This window comes from Scyliorhinus torazame, chromosome 25 (genome assembly GCF_047496885.1).
Source record: "Scyliorhinus torazame isolate Kashiwa2021f chromosome 25, sScyTor2.1, whole genome shotgun sequence".
Classification (NCBI taxonomy): domain Eukaryota; kingdom Metazoa; phylum Chordata; class Chondrichthyes; order Carcharhiniformes; family Scyliorhinidae; genus Scyliorhinus; species Scyliorhinus torazame.
In genome coordinates this window covers 39,242,701-39,261,108 of record NC_092731.1, presented here as the reverse complement: position 1 = coordinate 39,261,108, position 18,408 = coordinate 39,242,701, and the positions used below count along the sequence as shown (strand labels likewise).

Sequence of the window (18,408 nt, the reverse complement as noted above, 5' to 3'; positions counted from 1 at the left end):
CAGTCCCCAGAATTAGTTAAGAAGGTCCAGACCCATTTGAACTGGGGAGCAGCACAAATCACTATCAATTTAAACTACTTGCTCCTGACTGCAGAGTGGATTTGTTCCCAGGCAGCCCTACTGAGGGGGTCTCTCACGGCACAAGTTGGCTTAAATACCACCCAAGGAGTTCTACAAGCCTTTTGAAAAGATCCAACCGGAAGCCTCAGTGGTGTTTTGGCAGCTCTCGGAACTGATGGGTGATCAAATGCCACGAACAGGAGGTTGTTTTGGAGGTTATCAAAGCAGGGGGATTTGCAAGGGGAGCAACAACACAAAGCACTCACGATGAGGGTGTAGCCGTGAGCACGACTGCGCGATTGTCTTACCCCTAAACGGCATCAACAGACGTTTCTTCATAGTGCCTGGTAAACAAGGACCAACAGACAGTGATGAAGAACAATATAGAATACCACATACAATTAACATGTCTTAACATGCTCACCATGCGCTTAGCAAGGGTGAACCATCCAGTCCGTAACTGGTATGTTGGGGGGGGGGGGGTTGTTCTCAGTCTCGCCCAAGCCCTCTGTGCAGTTCGAGGGGTAGCAAGAGGTAGCAACAACAAGCTAAGCGATCTGAACGGGGGAACTGTCGGGGCAGTGACATTGTGCTGCCGCAGGTCATAGAATTTACAGTGCAGAAGGAGGCCATTCGGCCCATCGAGTCCGCACCGGCTCTTGGAAAGAGCACCCTACCCAATCCCACACTTCCACCCTATCCCCTTAACCCAGTAACCCCACCCAACACTAAAGGCAATTTTGGACACTAAGGGCAATTTAGCAATGGCCAATCCACCTAACCTGCACATCTTTGGGCTGTGGGAGGAAACCGGAGCACCCGGAGGAAACCCACGCAGACACGGGGAGAACGTGCAGACTCCGCACAGACAGTGACCCAAGCCGGAATCGAACCTGGGACCCTGGAGCTGTGAAGCAATTGTGCTAACCACTATGCTACCATGCTGCCCTGTGGAGGCGTGCGTTCCGATCCAGGGATCAGGCTCCATCACTCCAGTTCGTGGTTTCCATAGCTTCAACTATGGAGCAGAAACCTACAGAGTCAGGGCACCCAAGTCGCAATGGTTGGTATGGAGCCAGTATGAGGACAATTATTGCAAGTAGCTCCCACTTCCCCCGCGACCCCTCGGCACGACTCAGAAGAAAAATCACCAGCTCGGCGCTTGCAGCCTAAAGTGACACTGTCGGAAAAGGTCTGGAATTAAGATCGGAATAAGGGCTAGGGGCTGCTGAGGGGGGCGATCGAGCAGTCCAGCTACTTGCTTATTCTGCACAAGTATACTGACCATCAATGCCATTGTGCTGCTCATATCCTCGTTTGCCCAAAATGGTTGGCGAGCCATGGTTCAGGACAGGGGGCATCCTGGCAGGAGTCACACTGCCCGAATGGACAGCCAGGCTGGAAACAGGCTTCACAGATGGGTGGAGTTCTGCAGGGTAAAAAGGACAGGACACGTCAACACACCGTGCACTCACAGAAACAAATTTCAGATATATTGTATTATATGTAGTTGGTGCAGAATGGGCTAAAAACCTGGGTTAGTGCGTGTGTGACTGCTGGAATCATGTTCTTAAAGAAATCCTGGTCTGAAAGACAGCCAGGCTTTATGGCGACAAGAGGGATTAAAGCATCATAAAAGGGCTAATGGAATTTTGTTTATGCAACGGTGGTTCCCTGGGGAGTAGATAATTAGAGACATGGCGTGTGGCCTTAGTGAGATGATGTGGTTAATGGGAGGAGCCTGGGGCTGAAGCAGTCAGGTGTTGAGTTTCAGTTTCTGGAGGAAAAAAACAGTTTAAGTTGGGGATGTGAACAGACGAGCATCTTTTTGCCAAATGCTAGGGAGTTAAACAGTAGTTTGGCACAGGCAAGAATCTGCACGCTGGTTCCTGAAGGATCTCTCTTTCTCAAATCAGTTTAACCAGGACATCTAAAAAAACAAGTATTCTTGGATCTGTTAACTGTATTTAAAAGTGGATTTTGACCGGAGACTGGTTTTGCTTGAGTGGAGATAAAAGATAGCAGTTAGGATTTATTATTTCATTTTATTGTGAAGCATTGTAATTACAAGCTACTGTCTTGTATGAGGTTAAAAATATTTTAACACTGTGTTAGTAAAAAGGTTTGTTTTAATATATCATATTTGTGCGCGGAATCAATTCTGGAGGAAAGTATCCTTTCTTCATAGTCTTTACAAATTAAATAAAACTTTGGGGTTTCTGTCCGGTATCATAGTAACTGTTCGGGTCTGGTCCAGGATCATAATAATTCCAAGTAGGACTTTGCACCAGCAGACAGAATACTTTCACCCCATCAGTTTCAGTGGTTAGGAACATAGTCCCTTATGATGGACCGCTGTACAAAGCCCAGGTCCCAATACTGTCTGCTTTTGGCAAATTACACAATGCAACATCATCACTGTTCTGACTTTGCAGCTAAGCTGGACTGAACACGTGACTACTTACCCAGGTATTTTACTATAGATTCCAATGACTTCCTGACGAAAGGTTTGAGTTTGATTGCCTTCTCTCCGATTTCTGGAAGTCTAGCAGTGCCTGTGAGGATGCAAATGCAATATTAGCTGCAACCAAGGGATATCAACTGTTAGATTCGCTTCATTTCAGTCGAACCGTGAAGAAGGAACCTACGAGAACGCATTCAGCACATCATATCAGAAGCAGTGTTACTCATAAATCCAACAACTGGACCATGACAGGGGAAAGCCTATGATAAAACAGGCATATTACTTCCACAATTATCCACGCCATGAGATGAAACCCAAATTAAAAGGATCACAATATAGGCACAAATAACACAAAACTGGCCCTTTAACCACCTTCCCTCAAAAATTACCACCATACAAGCAGAAAGTACACCTTGTTCCATTGTACATTTTCTGAAGTGTTGCGTTTTGTATGGGGAAAAAATCCACAAGAGATAATAAAATAAGATCCTGGCTCCGGGTCACTGTCCGTGTGGAGTTCGCACATTCTCCACGTGTCTGCATGGCTCTCACCCCCACAACCCAAAGATGTGCAGTGTAGGTGGATTTGCCACGCTAAATTGCCCCTTAATTGGGCCAAAAGAATTGGGTACTCTAAATTTACATTAAAAAATAGATATTAAAAAACTACAATTTTTTGAGGTGTAGAAATAGAATAGAACATACAGCGCAGAAGGAGGCCATTCGGCCCATCGAGTCTGCACCGACCCACTTAAGCCCTCACTTCCACCCTATCCCCGTAACCCAATAACCCCTCCTAACCTTTTTGGTCACTACGGGTAATTTATCATGGCCAATCCACCCAACCGGCACGTCTTTGGACTGTGGGAGGAAACCGGAGCACCCGGAGGAAACCCACGCAGACACGGGGAGAACGTGCAGACTCCACACAGACACTGACCCAGCGGGGAATCGAACCTGGGGCCCTGGCGCAGTGAAGCCACAGTGCTAACCACTTGTGCTACCGTGCTGCTCGAATTGAGAGACATACACAAAGTTTGACGGTGACACAGCAAATTGATTGAGCTGTTAAAACTTGTGGAATCCTCAGCTTTATTAATAAAGGCACAGAGGGAAAAAGCAAGTAAAGTAACTTGCTCAAAATCACTGGTTAGGCCTTAGCTGGAGTTTTGCGTCCAATTCTGGGTAAAACACCATTGGAAAGGTGTCGAGAGCAGTCATTTATGGCACAGGAGGTGCAGCCATTCGGCCCATCCAGTCTATGCTGGCTCTCGATGGAGTAACCCAAATCAGTCCTGTTTTCCCACTCCATCCCCATGGCCCTATTTCCTTCCAAGTAGCCCCCAAATTACTTCCAAAATCGTTCATCATCTCTGCTTCCACCAACCTCGTGGGCACGAGTTCCAGGTCGCAGTCACTCGCTCTGTAAACAGAGCCCTCCCTCCACACTCCTCTCCCCCCCCACCCCACCCCCCCGCTCGCCACCATCCCCCCGTCCCCTCCCCCTCCCTGTCCCCCGCCACCCCCCTCCCCCTCTCCACCCCGCCCCCCTCCCCCACCCCCCTCCCCCTCTCCACCCCGCCCCCTCCCCCACCCCCTCCCCCTCTCCACCCCGCCCCCTCCTCCCCGCCCCCTCCCTACCCCACCCCCTCCCCCCCCACCCCCCCCGCCCCCTCCCCACCCCGCCCCGCCCCCTCCATTTTAAAACGTAGGCAGGCACTTCACGGGGATACAAAACAAAACTTTCACATCCGGCCACAGAGATAATAGAACAGATTACCAAAGGCCAGGATGAAAGACGTGGATTTTAAGTAGCATCAGGAGAGAGGGGTGGTGGTATTTAGCGAGGGATAGAGCTCAAGGCCGAGGCTGATGAAGGCATGGGTGCGGCTACCCAATGGTGAACTGAAGGAGATTCAGGCTGTGCAGGGTCAGAATCGGAGGAATGCAGAGTCCTCAAGAAAGCTGAATGAGCTTATAGAGGTGTGAACGTAGGAAATAGGAGCACTTAGCCCCTCGGGTCAAGTCTGCTCTGCCCAAAATAAGACTCGGGCTGAGCTGATCTTTGCCCCAACTTCAAGTATCTGCCTTGTGTATGTGTAGAAAGGCGCCACGGTGGGATCGGAACACAGGGATAGAATTTTAAAATCAAGGTTTCGGTGGACCAGAAGCAAATGTGCGCGCACAGGAGCCGGTGTAAGTGAGGACACAGAGAGCAAAGGCAGGCTCCAATTTAGGAGTGGCAGACCGCAGTGTGATAGTTAAGAAACAGTAATCATCGAGCTGCAAGTTACTAAGAAGAAGCAGTCCATTACAGCTCTATAACAACTCACATTCTGCTTTGATAGCCGCACTGTTGATTGGTATAAAGGGACGCCGTGCTGCTTGCCGAGGGTGGAACAGGTTCTGACAGAAATACCGTGCAATTTTGGTTAGTCTCGTTGTTTGAAGACAGAAAGCCTGCCGCGTCTTCAGTGTAAACTTAGGGTTGGCGTTCTTCACCCAATACCCATGGGGATTCTACAAGGTTAAAAACAGTCACAGTTAGATGGCACATGGAACAAAGCAGACAGCGCGCTTTACCTGCACACCGCAGTGATTGCTGCAGTGGTGAAGCCTGCACTGTTACAGCACACTTGGCCCATCGTGTTTGCACCGGAAGAAGCATTTCAGTCTCTCCCTCCACAGCGCATGCTCAGTCTAAAGAAAACTATTAACTTGGCAGAAGCTTCGCTTTTAAAGCGACCTCTTTGAGATAAAAAGATGAGGATTTTATCCAGAAGAATTCAAGCTTCAGTAACTTGCCTTCAAACTTTTTCTTGTACTGACAAAGCCACTACCACTGCCCTGAGGAACTCTTCCAGGTGCACTACAAACATCAGCTAATGTCCATTCGGGAAAGAAATCTGCCGTCCTTACCCGGTCTGGCCTACACGTGACTCCAGACCCCACAGCAATGTGGTTGACGCTGAACTGCCCTTCTGAAGTGGCCCAGCCAACAAGGGCAATTTTGGATGGGCAACAAATGCTGGTCTTGCCAGCGACGTCCACCTCCCATAAATGAATTTTAAAAGTTGTACCTTAATCTGGTCTGTACTAGCTGCTCAATGCTTTGTCTGACAACTTACTCCACAACTTAACTGTCCTTTGGAAGAAAATATCTGTCGAACTTTCTTAACTCGGACTCTCGAACTTTAAAGTCATCTTTCCGTAAGCCTCTGATGTCCCCAGTTGCTTCATTATTTTTTTCTGCAAGGGAATGTCACCTTCCGACACTCGGTCGAAATACTTCCCCTTTCTCCCTGCCACCCCTTTTGACCACAAAAGATGTAGCACTTACCGCGCTGCTACGATTAGGCCCAGGCCTCTCGCCCTCCATCCTTGTCGGCATCTTGAGGCCACCGTACTTCTTCCAGTAATTCCAGCAAGCTGCGCACAGTCTGCATTGCATGTTCGGAGGGCCCCACGAATACCACTGGTACGACTGAGTTGCTAAGAGGAGAAATAGAAATCAGAGAGCCCTCAGCAACCTGTCCTGACCCGAGCGGCAAAGAGGAACGTCCAGGTTCAGCGAGTGGTGCGTCACTGATCAGTGGCTCTTGCGCGGATGACAACTCGGTAAATTGAGGTCACATGCACTCAAAGCGGGCGTGTTTGTTCAGGTCGGGCGTGGGCAGTGTCACTTTGGAATTCTTATCGGATTTCTTTAACAAACAGAACTGGAGAAGTCAAATTTTCAAATGGTGCATATTAAAAACGCTCTGGACTTATCCAACAAGGTCCATGTCAAACGAGCACCCCAGGACGATACCAATAGTGAGCAGCACGGTAGCACAGTGGTTAACACTATGGCTTCACAGCGCCAAGGTCTCAGGTTCGATTCCCGGATTGGGTCACTGTCTGTGCGGAGTCTGCACGTTCTCCCCATGTCTGCGTGGGTTTCCTCCGGGTGCTCCGGTTTCCTCCCACATGTCCCGAAAGATGTGCTTGTTAGGTGAATTGGACATTCTTAATTCTCCCTCTGTGTACCCAAACAGGTGCCAGAGTGTGGCGACTAGGGGCTTTTCACAGTAGCATTATTGTGTATGTAAGCCTATTGTGACAATAAAGATTATTATTATCAATATTAAGTGGCAGCCAGGAACTAAGGGGAAGACATCAATAACTATCACCCACAAATGTCTTTAACATTACTTACATCTGTAGTGTTTTTATTGAGAGACTCAGGCCTAGGACCAAAAGTTCATAAAATCCCCAAATCTAGCACACAACCGATCCCGAGCTTCAGGATACTGAGTTTGGTATCTGTATTCAATGATCCTGCCTCCAGGGAATAGAATTCCATATTCACGCCCTCAGGAAAAAAATCATCATCTCCATCTTAAATGGGAGACCCCGTATTTTTAAACTGTGTTCCTTAGTTCTAGACTCTCTCATCAGGGGAAGCATTCTTTCAGCATCCCAAGTGTTTGTAAGACGAGGTGAACAAGAAGATATCCAAAAGAGATTTGCCATTACTGAGAGAGGAAAAGCTCCCCAGCTCGGCACTTGGGTCGAGTAAAGCATGTCCCATCAAACACGCCCAGGGCAAGTACAGCACAGGCTAGATACAGATTAAGGTCCCTTCTACAATGTCCTGTTTAACACTCCCAGGCGAGGTACAGCACACGTTAGGTACATAGTGCTACGGGTCAAAGAGGTTTTAAAAGAACTTAAGGTTAAGGTATCCAGATTATTTGTCTGCTAAAGCTATAATTAAGGGGTTAACAGCTAGGCAAACTGTGATGTCACTCATGGGAGGGGCTGTGGCTGTTCTTAGTTTCGTTTTCAGCCCTGCCCTGGGTCTGTTGTTCTTAGTTTCATTTTTGGAGTTCTGTTCTGGGTTCGGAGGAAAGGTGGTGCGTTTCTCAGACTGACTTCTGAAAGCTTCTCTCCCAAGGACATTGTGAATTAATCTGTCAGCCACTGAGTGCTGACTTTATTAGTCAGTGACATTTGATCTGTGGGTGTAGATTTTACTTATTTGAAACTTTAGAAATAGATGGGAAAGTAAGCTCAAAGACCTTTCCTTTTTTTTCAAGAACTGTTAATTGAAAAGCTGCTTTTTCCTTGAATGTTAATGGGGTTAATCCAGTGTTAAGAATAAAGTTTGCTTTAATATAAAAGATCCCCGTTTGTCAGTGGAATCACTCCTGGAGCAAGTATCCTTTCCTCTCAGTTTACAAATTTAATAGGGTCTCGTCCCGTTCCCTGATATAAATTGGTGTCTGTCCAGGTATCGTAACAGGAGACGTTCTTCTGCAGCGCTCTGGTAATGTGCTCCACTCAGTCTCAGGCGAGTATTCCCGTGACCCAAATATCCCCCCATCAGGCAAGTCTGTCACCTCCGCTTCAGTTTCCCCAAGTTGGCAGCAGTTTGGGTCTATAATAGCGAAGTCGTCTGCTGACACAACCCAAACACAGCAGTCCTGAGGAGACATTCTGTGAGCTGGATTTGACAGCAATGCACCAGAGATGAAAGGCCTCTGCATGACCCACTACACTCAAAAATAACAGAGGCTCCCCATCCCGAGAGGAATCCGATGAGATATGGTAACGTGCACATAGATACAGTTGTGACCCCCAGGACTTCACAGCGAGTTCTGATTTCAGGGGAAGTGCCACATAAATTATGGATGGTAAGAAGGCAAAGGAAGGGTCCAGGTCAAATTGGACAAAAGGTTGACATTTCAGCAGGAAGTGGTACTTGGTACATGTCTTTCTTGAAATGAAATGAAATGAAAATCGATTATTATCACAAGTAGGCTTCAAATGAAGTTACTGTAAAAAAGCCCCTAGTCGCCACATTCCAGCGCCTGTTTGGGGAGGCTGGAACGGGAATTGAACCGTGCTGCTGGCCTGCCTTGGTCTGCTTTCAAAGCCAATGATTTAGCCCTGTGCCAAACAATCCCAAACAATTCTGCATCGTTTCTCCCGATGGCTTGGATGTGGGATTGGGTTATACAGTTTGAGAATGTCCTGCTTGCTGGTCAAAATCCTCCACGCGAGAGTGAAGTGTCCGATTGTGGCTCTCGCACGTATATCGTAGGATGACACTGGCCCATTAGTGATGAGTACATGGTAGTTGGGGGTGTGTGGGGGGGGGGGGGGGGGGGGGGGGGGGGGGGGGAGGGGTGGTGCAGTGAAGAGATGGTAGCAAGGTTCTACTTACTGTAGCAGCTCTCACAAGCCCTGCCCGCTCCTCCGTTCTGTCCTGGGAACCCAGCTCCATTCACCATCCCTGGTTTGCTGACTGCATTATTCACATTGATCTGGTTCGGGTTTGGCTTGTTGCTGAAGAAAATAACAGAGACGGATGTTGAAAGCTCATGGTGTCTGATCATCAGGAGACTGCACCGTGCACAAAAAGCGGCATCGCCACGGCTGCAAACCTGGCAGCCTGATTTAACACTCTTTGCGGTCACTCTCCCCAGTTGCAGATGGAGAGAAAATGGTAACTTAAGTGGTGCTGATCAAAAGAGACCAGTCTTAGGTAAAGCGCAGACAATTGGTGCGGACAGGCGGAGAGCCAGATGTTCCCTCCGCCTGAACACCCTTCATCGTCAACTTTCACACACACAAAACGGCTATGGGACCGGTAGAACTGTACTCCAAAAGATGCAGTATCTTCAGGAGAGCACGAGTTTTGTCAAAGCTTTTCTTATTGCACTCTTCAGGACAATTCGCAAGATCAGCTGCCTGGTTTAATTTTCGAATAATGCTTGGCAGTTAACTGTCAGTTACCATCAACTGGTTCATTCTCCATGGTAAGGCCTCCACCAATCAACACACTTTTCTCATATGGTATAAAATGTTGCTCCTAATACATTTGGTATTCTTGCGAGTTGTCCTGTTGAATGCAAGACAAATAGCTTCGACAACAAAATACTTTTCAGCAACATTCACGTTCTGCACTATTAAACGGTTATTTATTTTTAAAAGTGTTATTTAAAAAGGGTCAGATGCAGCCTCAAAAACACCCTGGGGACCTGACCCGACTCTTACAGAACCGTAGATTATTCATCACCCCTTCAAATTGTATTACTTTTAGTTGTGTTACGGGGGCAGCACGGTGGTGCAGTGGTTAGCACTGCTGACTCAAGGCGCCGAGGAACCGGGTTTGATCCCGGCCCCGGGTCACTGTCCGTGTGCAGTTTGCACATTCTCCAGGTGTCTGCTTGGGTCTCACTCCCACAACCAAAAGATGTGCAGGATAGGTGGCATGGTGACGCTAAATTGCCCCTAATTGGGTACTTTAAATGTATCAAAAAAAGCTACAGTTGTGTTCGGCCTGACACAGTTACCTAAAATCTGTCTGCTGTGTGCGCGTGTCAACTCTTAAGGATTTCACACTGAGATCAAGCGACATCTGTTATGTTTCATTACTCTTCCACCCAGTCTTCCTCGCACGACACCTGATATTTGTTTGATATATTTATTAGGTATATATTTTTTAAAAGAAGACGACAATCCCATGGGAGTACTTACTAGTTGGGGATGTACACTTGCTTCAGTCGGCTCTCGGCTTCAGCTGCTTTCAAACGTTTCTGGAAGAAAAAAGGACTGCATTGATTAGCGACCTCTTCAGACCCGTCCCTTCTGTGTGAATGCTGACATATTGAAAACTCAAACACAGCCCGAGGTCTGATCTAGTTTTCAACGTGCCGCTGGTCACCATTGTGCCCACAGGAGCCTGCCTGAGACAACAGCGCTTGGGACCCATGAGGACTTTCGTTCCTGAACACTAGATCCACAGGACAGCTGCATCAAAGCACCGCTACATCTAGAGACGTGCCCCCTCCCCTTTACACAAATATCTTCAGGGTCACAGTTCAGAGAGCAGGACCCCAAACAAAGTTAACCGTTACACTCAAATAACTGGATTTCCACGAACTGGATTTCCACTGTGAGAATACAGCGGCCAGGGGAAGTATTGGTGCTGAAGTTTAGCCTGGTTGAGTCCCTGGGAACGACACGAGCAGTCCGGCAATGTTTCAAAGGGATATGCACAGTTAAGTTTGGACAGCTGTCATTCCTTTCTTGGTCTACTCACTGTGCTGGTGAGGTGCGGGCTTTTGAATGGCCAAAGCATTTACAGGTCTCACTTGGAAGAATTCACATGCCCTCAGAAAGCTGCAGCTCAGGCAGCCTCGGCATCCTCACCACCCTCAGCCAACCGAGCAGAAGCAAAACAATGAGTCTCATGTGGATACCAACCTGTCAGCGAGAGGGACCAAGGGCGGGACCTCTATCACCACAGGGGTTCCCAATGCAAAAAAACGAAAATAATTTTTTTTAAAAGGCAGAAACTGTGCGGATATCCCTCTAAAATCGCATTAATTGCAGTGGACTTGGAACACAAGAAGTTTGAGAAAACGTTGACCCATGATCACTCCCAGCCCCAAGAGCCAAAAATCTAGGATTTCTCCCATCAGCAGAAGGTTTAAGGAGCAATTTAATGGAGGTTCAAAATTATGAAGACTTTTGACGGTCTCCTATCTTTCCACTGGCAAGAGGGTCAGCAGCCAGAGGACACAGACTTATGGTATTGGGCATAAGAACCAGAGTGGAGGGGAGGTGAAGCTACTTTCCAGAGGCAGATTGGATCTTGGGTGTGCTCCCTCAAGGGGCGCTGGATACAGATTCAACAGTAACCTTCAAAGAGGAATTGGATAAATACTTGAAAGAGAAAAGAATCGCAGGGCTAAAGGCGTAAATCGGATAGTTTATGCATATGGTCGGTCTCCTTCTCAGAAGATACCACAGAAATAGGGGTAGGCCCTCGGGCCTGCTCTGCCATTCAGGTTGATCTGTCTGTGGCTTCAACTCCAGTTTCCAATCGCTTTGGTTTAAAAACAGCCCCAATGGCCCAGGCTCCACTGCTCTCTGGGGAAGAGAAGACCACAGGCCTACATACGCAGTAATTTTATTTCCTCGTCTCAGTCTTAGCAGGGAGACTCCTCGTTGTTTTAAACTCTTCTAGATTCCCATGCGAGGAAACACTCTCCGGGCATCTGCCCCTGTCGAGTCCACTCTGGCTCATATTTCTCAACCAGATCGCCCCTCATTCTGCTGAACTCCAAATGCACAGACCAACCTGCTCAATCTTTCCGCAAAACTGCTTCCACTGCAAGCAGACCCGTCCCCCACAGGTGCAGTCGCACCACTTCCTTATACAGCGTTAGCAAGACTTCCATAACTTTAAACTCCAATCCCGAGAAATAAAGGGCAGCGTTCCATTTGCCTTCCTGGTTACTTGCTGTGCCCGCATGCTGACTTTGAGAGATTCATGTGCAAGGACACCCAGGTTCCTCTGTAACCGGGGGTTTAGCTTTTCTATTCTGCTTTTCTAGTCTTCGCTGCTGTGTAATTCTGTGAGGGCCAGTGCACCAGAATCAAACCATCTAATATTACCGTAAAAACATTTGAGGGGGTGGGGAGGGGGGAGATTTGGTACGAATACACCAAATAAGCCCAGTGCCGACACTGAAGCAACCAGCCTACCAGCTCACCCCAGCCCAGGCAGGAGTTCCTATAGCCAACATTCAGTATCGATGAAAAGCAGCACCCTCTACCTGTTGCACGTATCTGTCAGTTGTTTTCCACATGTAATAGTATTCGATTATGCTGGTTAGCGATTTCCACGGGAGCTGAAACAGTCAATGAAGAGGTATTTAGAGTCCAGAATAACAATACCGTCTCATGCATCCAGCAGCATCCACCAAGCACAGCTCCCCAGGATGCTTACACTACCTGGCACAGTAAAAGCACTGTTCATAACAGAGGCCGTAGAGAACTCTCTCGCTAGATATTTCTGCCCCTTGCCACTGCAGCAGCAATGGTCTTTCCGTTCAATACCAACATTTTGGGCATATAGGACGAGAGGTGCACCTGCCTGAAGGACAATAGAAGGCCCTTCCTGAACGACTGCACAGTAAAATCAGGCCCCATGTGGGAGCTTCTGGACTTTGAGCAGCTTTTATAAAAGGGAGACTTGCATTTATACAGCACCTACCGCATCTTCAGGCTTCACAGTCAATCAAGTACTTTTATGGCGGTAAGAGGAGGAACCCAACTGGTGCACAGCAAGATCCCACAAACAAAGTGAATGGCCAGAGTTTGGTGGCATTGGTTGAGCAAGACATAAGTGTTACCTACTTATTTTGTTTTTATTTAAAAGTGTCGTCTTTTCCACCCAGCTGAGCAGACAGTTGAATGAGATTGTTAAACTGAGTCTTCAAAAGGCAGTACGGCACCCCCAGCACTGCAGCCAAGCGTGGGCCTGGATTCTGTGCTCAGGTTCTGGAGCAGCAAACCCCATAACTTCTGCTTCAAGAAGGTCAGCGCGCGACTTGCACAGATCTTGCACGTCTCAACATTACCACAATCCCCATACTCATCCGGTGTGTAAAACAAGATTACTCAGGATCACACGGCAACATTCCGTGGCTGAAATGGTTTTCCTGATTTGGCCACTTCCCGCCAGACATGTTAACTCCTTCCCACTAGAGGACACCAAAGTCCAGGTAAATATAGTGGAACTGAGCCAAACGGGGGCAGAGTTCATAGTTCATGGAATTTACAGTGCTGAAGGAGGCCATTCGGCCCATCGAGTCCCTGGAAAGAGCACCCTACTCAAGCCCATACCTCCACCCTATCCCCACAACCCCATCTGATCTTTTTGGACATGGAGGGAAATTTATCGCGGCCAATCCACCTAATCTGCACATCTTTGGACTGTGGGAGGAAACCGGAGCACCCGGAGGAAACCCACGCAGACACGGGGAAAACGTGCAGACTCCACACAGACAGTGACCTAAGCCGGGAATCGAACCTGGGACCCTGGAGCTGTGGCTACCGTGCCTTGCAGAGTGTCACTGCAAGAATTGGATTTATGCACCATTTGACATTAGAGGTGGCATTTATCCTGAGCTACGGTGCATATCCGCAAACTTCCAACACGCTGCTTTGTATCATCTACAAACGGCAATATTTATCCTCTATATCCAATTCCAGATCTTAAAACACGTGGTCCCAGCACTGATCCCTGATAACAGCACAATCCACATCCCTCCAGTACTCTTTCTCCAATTGGCGAGAGATTGTCCTCAGTGAGTCCATGCTTCTCTGCGAATATTAACTTTGTCTCGAGAGTTCCCTGAGCTTACCTCCAAGGCTGACTACCAAGGTTGTTTGATAATGCTCATGAAGCGGATGGGAGCGGGGGGTGGAAAGAGATAGAGATAGATAGATAGAGATAGATAGATAGAGATAGATAGATAGAGATGGAGAGAGATGGAGAGAGATGGAGAGAGATGGAGAGAGATGGAGAGAGATGCAGAGAGATGCAGAGAGATGCAGAGAGAGATGCAGAGAGAGATGCAGAGAGAGATGCAGAGAGAGATGCAGAGAGAGATGCAGAGAGAGAGAGAGAGATGCAGAGAGAGAGAGAGAGATGCAGAGAGAGAGAGAGAGAGAGCGAGAGAGAGAGATGCAGAGAGAGAGGGAGAGAGATGCAGAGAGAGATGCAGAGAGAGAGAGAGATGCAGAGAGAGAGATGGAGAGAGAGAGAGAGATGCAGAGAGAGAGAGATGCAGAGAGAGAGAGAGAGAGAGAGAGAGAGATGCAGAGAGAGAGAGAGAGAGAGAGAGAGAGAGAGAGGGAGAGATGCAGAGAGAGAGAGAGAGAGAGAGAGATGCAGAGAGAGAGAGAGAGAGAGAGAGAGAGAGAAAAAAAAAATGGTGGGGAAGAACCGGTCTCTCACTTTCCCTTTTCAGTCTGGAGACTCCAGTTTCCAAGGATGGCTAGAAGATCATGGGCAGAGCCTCTGGCATCCCTCAGTATTGAAATACACAAGTCACCAGAGCACTGTGCTTACGCTACACCAATGGCGGGCAACTTGCGACCCGGGGTCCGCATGCAGCCCACCTGGGTTCGGAGTGCGACCCCACGATACATTTTGTTGCACATGTGCAGTGTCGCCACATTCCGTTGATTTCCGTCCGTGTAGTTTTTTTTTCCTACCGGTATGACTGAAGTGATTCGCATGCATAGCGAGGGTGAGCGAAGTGAGGTGCGTGCGGATTGCTCACAACATTGACTGTGAGAGCCGTGCACTCCCTCGGTGTCCAAAGGGTAAATAATTATTTTGTTTTTACCATTTGAAGTAAATGATAGTTCTATTAATATACAACTGATTAAACATTTTCTATCACTTGTTACGAATTATTCAGCAGTGTATTAAATGTATCTAAATCTTATCCATAGGCATCAGGGTTATTGAACAAGCCCGGTTTCAATCTTTCAGCTCACTGAGATGAAGGAGGGACACTCATGCAACCCATTCACCCACCAAGGCTTCTCATCACTTCTCTACACTGTCCCATCAAACACTTCCAGGGTAGATACAGCAAGAGGTAGCTAGAGTAAAGCTCCCTTTACACTGCCCCATAAGCACTCCAAAGGGTTTGATACCAAGTAAAGTCTCCCTCAACATTGACCTTCCAATCCTTGATAGGACAGTGTTCAAATCCAGAGCACCACACAGGAATTCGGAGAGAATATCAACGCTTTGGTCGTCAAATGGCTCGTTCACAATTCACAGATTTTCGAGGGCCCCAATCAAACCCATGCAGTTACAAGACTCTGACTACTGCTCTCTCTGGATAATACACTGCTTACAACTTTGGGTCATACTCACAAAGTCTTGTCGAATGTCACTGAAATCCTTCCCATATTTTTCAAGAGCTTCCTCAAACAGGTTGGCTTCAGAAGCCGACCATTCCTCCATCTCGTCCCGACAGAGCACGGGCCCTCCCTGCGGCACCAGTGCTGAAATCGCCTTCGACACGTCATAATTATTTTTATGTAATGTATCCATCGAATGAAACTGCAAGAGGGGACACAGTAGGAGTCAACAAGCGAGCATCCATTGAAACAGGACAAGCCATCCCCACAATTACACTGCTCCCCCAGACTTGACCAGCACTTGGACAGGTCAAGCCTGAGTTACAGTACCTCGCACCACAGGTAAGCAATCAGGTATAGACGACAGTGCTGACACTACAGCAGCATTTACACCGACACGCAGGTTAAAATGGTCAGAGTTTTCACCTCATCAAACTCGTCCGAGCTGAAGCATTACAATCCGCTGAATAGCAGCTTTTAACATCGCGATTTGGAATGCATCACCTTGGCCACCAATTCAACAGCAGTCTTCTAAAGAGGATCGGATAAATTGTTGAACGGGGATATGGGAAGAAAGTGAGCGTGTGGGACTAACTGGATTATTCTACAAAAGAATCGACAGACTCAATGGGCCAAAGTTTTTTTTATATAAATGTTTTGATTGGATATGCATGTTGATGGGAAAGCCAGTAATCACTGCCCATTCCTGATTGCCCTCGAGAAGATGGTGAGCCGCCTTCTCGAACTGCCATTGTCTCTGATCTCGGTCCACCCAGAGTGCTGTTCGGATGGGAGTTCCTGGGTGTTGACCCAGCAGCAGTGAAGGAACAGCCGATGTATTTCCAACTCAGGATGGCGTGTGATTTGGAGGGATACTTGCAGGTGGAGATGCTGCTCCCATGTCTCTGCTGCCCTGGTCCTTCTGGATGGATTTGAAAGGTGCTGTCTGAGGAGCCTTGGCGAGTCGCTGCAGTGCATCTTGTAAATGGTACACATGGTTGCTACTGTGTGTCAGAGTGGACGGAGTGAATGTTTAAGGTGGTGGATGGGGTGCCAATCAAGCAGCTACTGTGTCTTGGATGGTGTTGAGCGTCTCACTCATCCAGGCAGGTGGAGAGTATTTCATCACACTCCTGACTTGTGCCTTGCATTACGGGCCAGGGTTTCGAGAAGGCCAAAATGTATCATGGAGTTCACCTGACCCACAACCCCCCCGTGAAACAAAAAAAAACAAACCCCAGGCGCTAACCCAGCCCTACAAAAGAAACGGCTCCATTGTCTATTGTTGGAGATGATCATTGCCTGGTATTTGGGTGGTGCGATGTTACTCGACATTTTTCAGCCCAAGCCTGAATGTTGTCCAGGTCTTGCTGCATATGGACACTACTTCAACATCTGAGGAGTCGCGAACGGTGTCCAACATTGTGCAATCATACACAAGGCGAATATCATCCGCGAACATCCCCACTTCTGACCTTGAGGGAAGGTCACCGATGAAGCAGCTAAACATGGTTGGGCCAAGAATACTACCTTGAGGAACTCTTACAAAGAGTTCCCAGGGCTGAGATCATTGACCTACAACAACCATAACCATCGTATTTTGTGTTTTCTGTCAGGGCCTTTGTTGCATTCAGTGCCTTCAGCCATTTCTTGATATCAGACAGCGTGAATTCAACTGGCTAAAGACTTGTATGTATGATGCTGGGGACCTCAGGAGGAGGCAAAGATGGATCATCCACTCGGCACTTCTGGCTGAGGCAAGTTGCAAATACTTCAGCCTCGTCTTCTGCACAGATTTGCTGGGCTCCTCCATCACGAGTCTCCCTATCCTCGATAGAGCCTCCTCCTTCAAGGTTAGCTGTTTTTTTCTTCTTTTTTTTAAAATAAATTTAGAGTACCCAATTCATTTTTTTTTTCCCCAATTAAGGGGCAATTTAGCGTGGCCAATCCACCTACCCTGCACATCTTTGGGTTGTGGGGGCGAAACCCACGCAAACGCGGGGAGAATGTGCAAACTCCACACGGACAGTGACCCAGAGCCGGGATCGAACCTGGGACCTCGGCGCCGTGAGGCAGCAGGGCTAACCCACTGCGCCACCATGCTGCCTTAAGGTTAGCTGTTTAATTGTCCACCACCATTCACGTCTCGATGTGGCAGGACTCCACAGCTTTCTGATCGGTTGGTTGTGGGATCGCCAAGCTCGGTCGCTTGCAAGCTACTTCCACTGTTTGACACGCAAGCAATCCCGTGTTGTAGCTTCACCAAGTTGACATCTAATTTTTAGTTATGCCTGGGACTGCTCCTGGCATACCCCCTCCCTGTCACACTGCGTTGAACCAGGGTCGATGCCATAACCAGCAAGCCAAGGTAGAGGGATGGGGTGCCAGGCCATGACATTAGAGACGAACGAATATAATTCTGCTGCTGCTGATGGCCCACAGTGCTTCATGGATGCCCAGTCTGGAGTTGCTGCATTTCTTCTGAATATATCTCATTTAGCGCAGGGGTAGGTACCATGCAACACAATGAAGGGTGAAGTGCAAGGACTGACCGATGGTCACTCTTACCAATACTGAAAGTGCATTAGTACATGCGAGATTTACATTAAGTTAGTTAATGCAGGCATGGTGGAAAATATCCATTGAGACAGGGTCACTTTATAATTTAACACTTCAAGTACAACTGCAATCTATTAGACATCCTTACCAGTGTGATATCTCTAGAGGCAGCGGCAGCACTCATATGTAGACTTGGCTGTCGTATGGAGCTACTGCAGTCTAAGGCCCGAGCAAATGTACCTACAGATCTGTAGGATACAGAAATAAATATCACAAACAAGCAGTATTAACGAGCCAATGCAATTCATCTCTTAAAGGAAGGCAGTGCCACCTGGGCAGCAGAATGATACCGGTCCTGGTACACCACTCATCATCTGATTGACTGTGAGCAGTGCTCAACTCTGAACCCTAAACAATCAAGTTAGCTATGTTCTTCACACAAGGCTGCAGGAGACCGCCATCTTTTGCACAAGATCAGATTGAGCGAGAGATAACTGCGTCCACGATTGTGTCAGCAAATTAAAGTTTTTTTTTAAAATACAGAGGCTTCATCTGAACTAGATCGGGGCCTGCGCAGGCTGTCCAACAGGAATAGCTGA

At 47.9% G+C, this 18,408-nt stretch overlaps 1 protein-coding gene across 3 annotated transcripts in view; it reads right to left on the bottom strand.

Annotated features, from left to right (window-relative positions):
- LOC140402495 (metastasis-associated protein MTA1-like) overlaps positions 1-18,408 on the bottom strand; it is a 56,451-nt gene that overhangs the window by 20,734 nt on the left and 17,309 nt on the right. For 2 of the 3 annotated variants that reach the window (XM_072490332.1, XM_072490334.1), the window contains exons 7-16: positions 17,958-18,057; positions 15,264-15,452; positions 12,139-12,213; positions 10,052-10,110; positions 8,736-8,857; positions 5,865-6,016; positions 4,858-5,044; positions 2,526-2,615; positions 1,346-1,489; positions 369-404 (exon numbers count right to left, since the gene is read on the bottom strand). In XM_072490332.1, coding sequence (XP_072346433.1) covers positions 369-404; positions 1,346-1,489; positions 2,526-2,615; positions 4,858-5,044; positions 5,865-6,016; positions 8,736-8,857; positions 10,052-10,110; positions 12,139-12,213; positions 15,264-15,452; positions 17,958-18,057 — 1,154 coding nt within the window. Of the gene's footprint in view, positions 1-326; positions 405-1,345; positions 1,490-2,525; positions 2,616-4,857; positions 5,045-5,864; positions 6,017-8,735; positions 8,858-10,051; positions 10,111-12,138; positions 12,214-15,263; positions 15,453-17,957; positions 18,058-18,408 lie in introns of all 3 variants that reach the window. The other variant, XM_072490333.1, reaches the window with a different exon arrangement.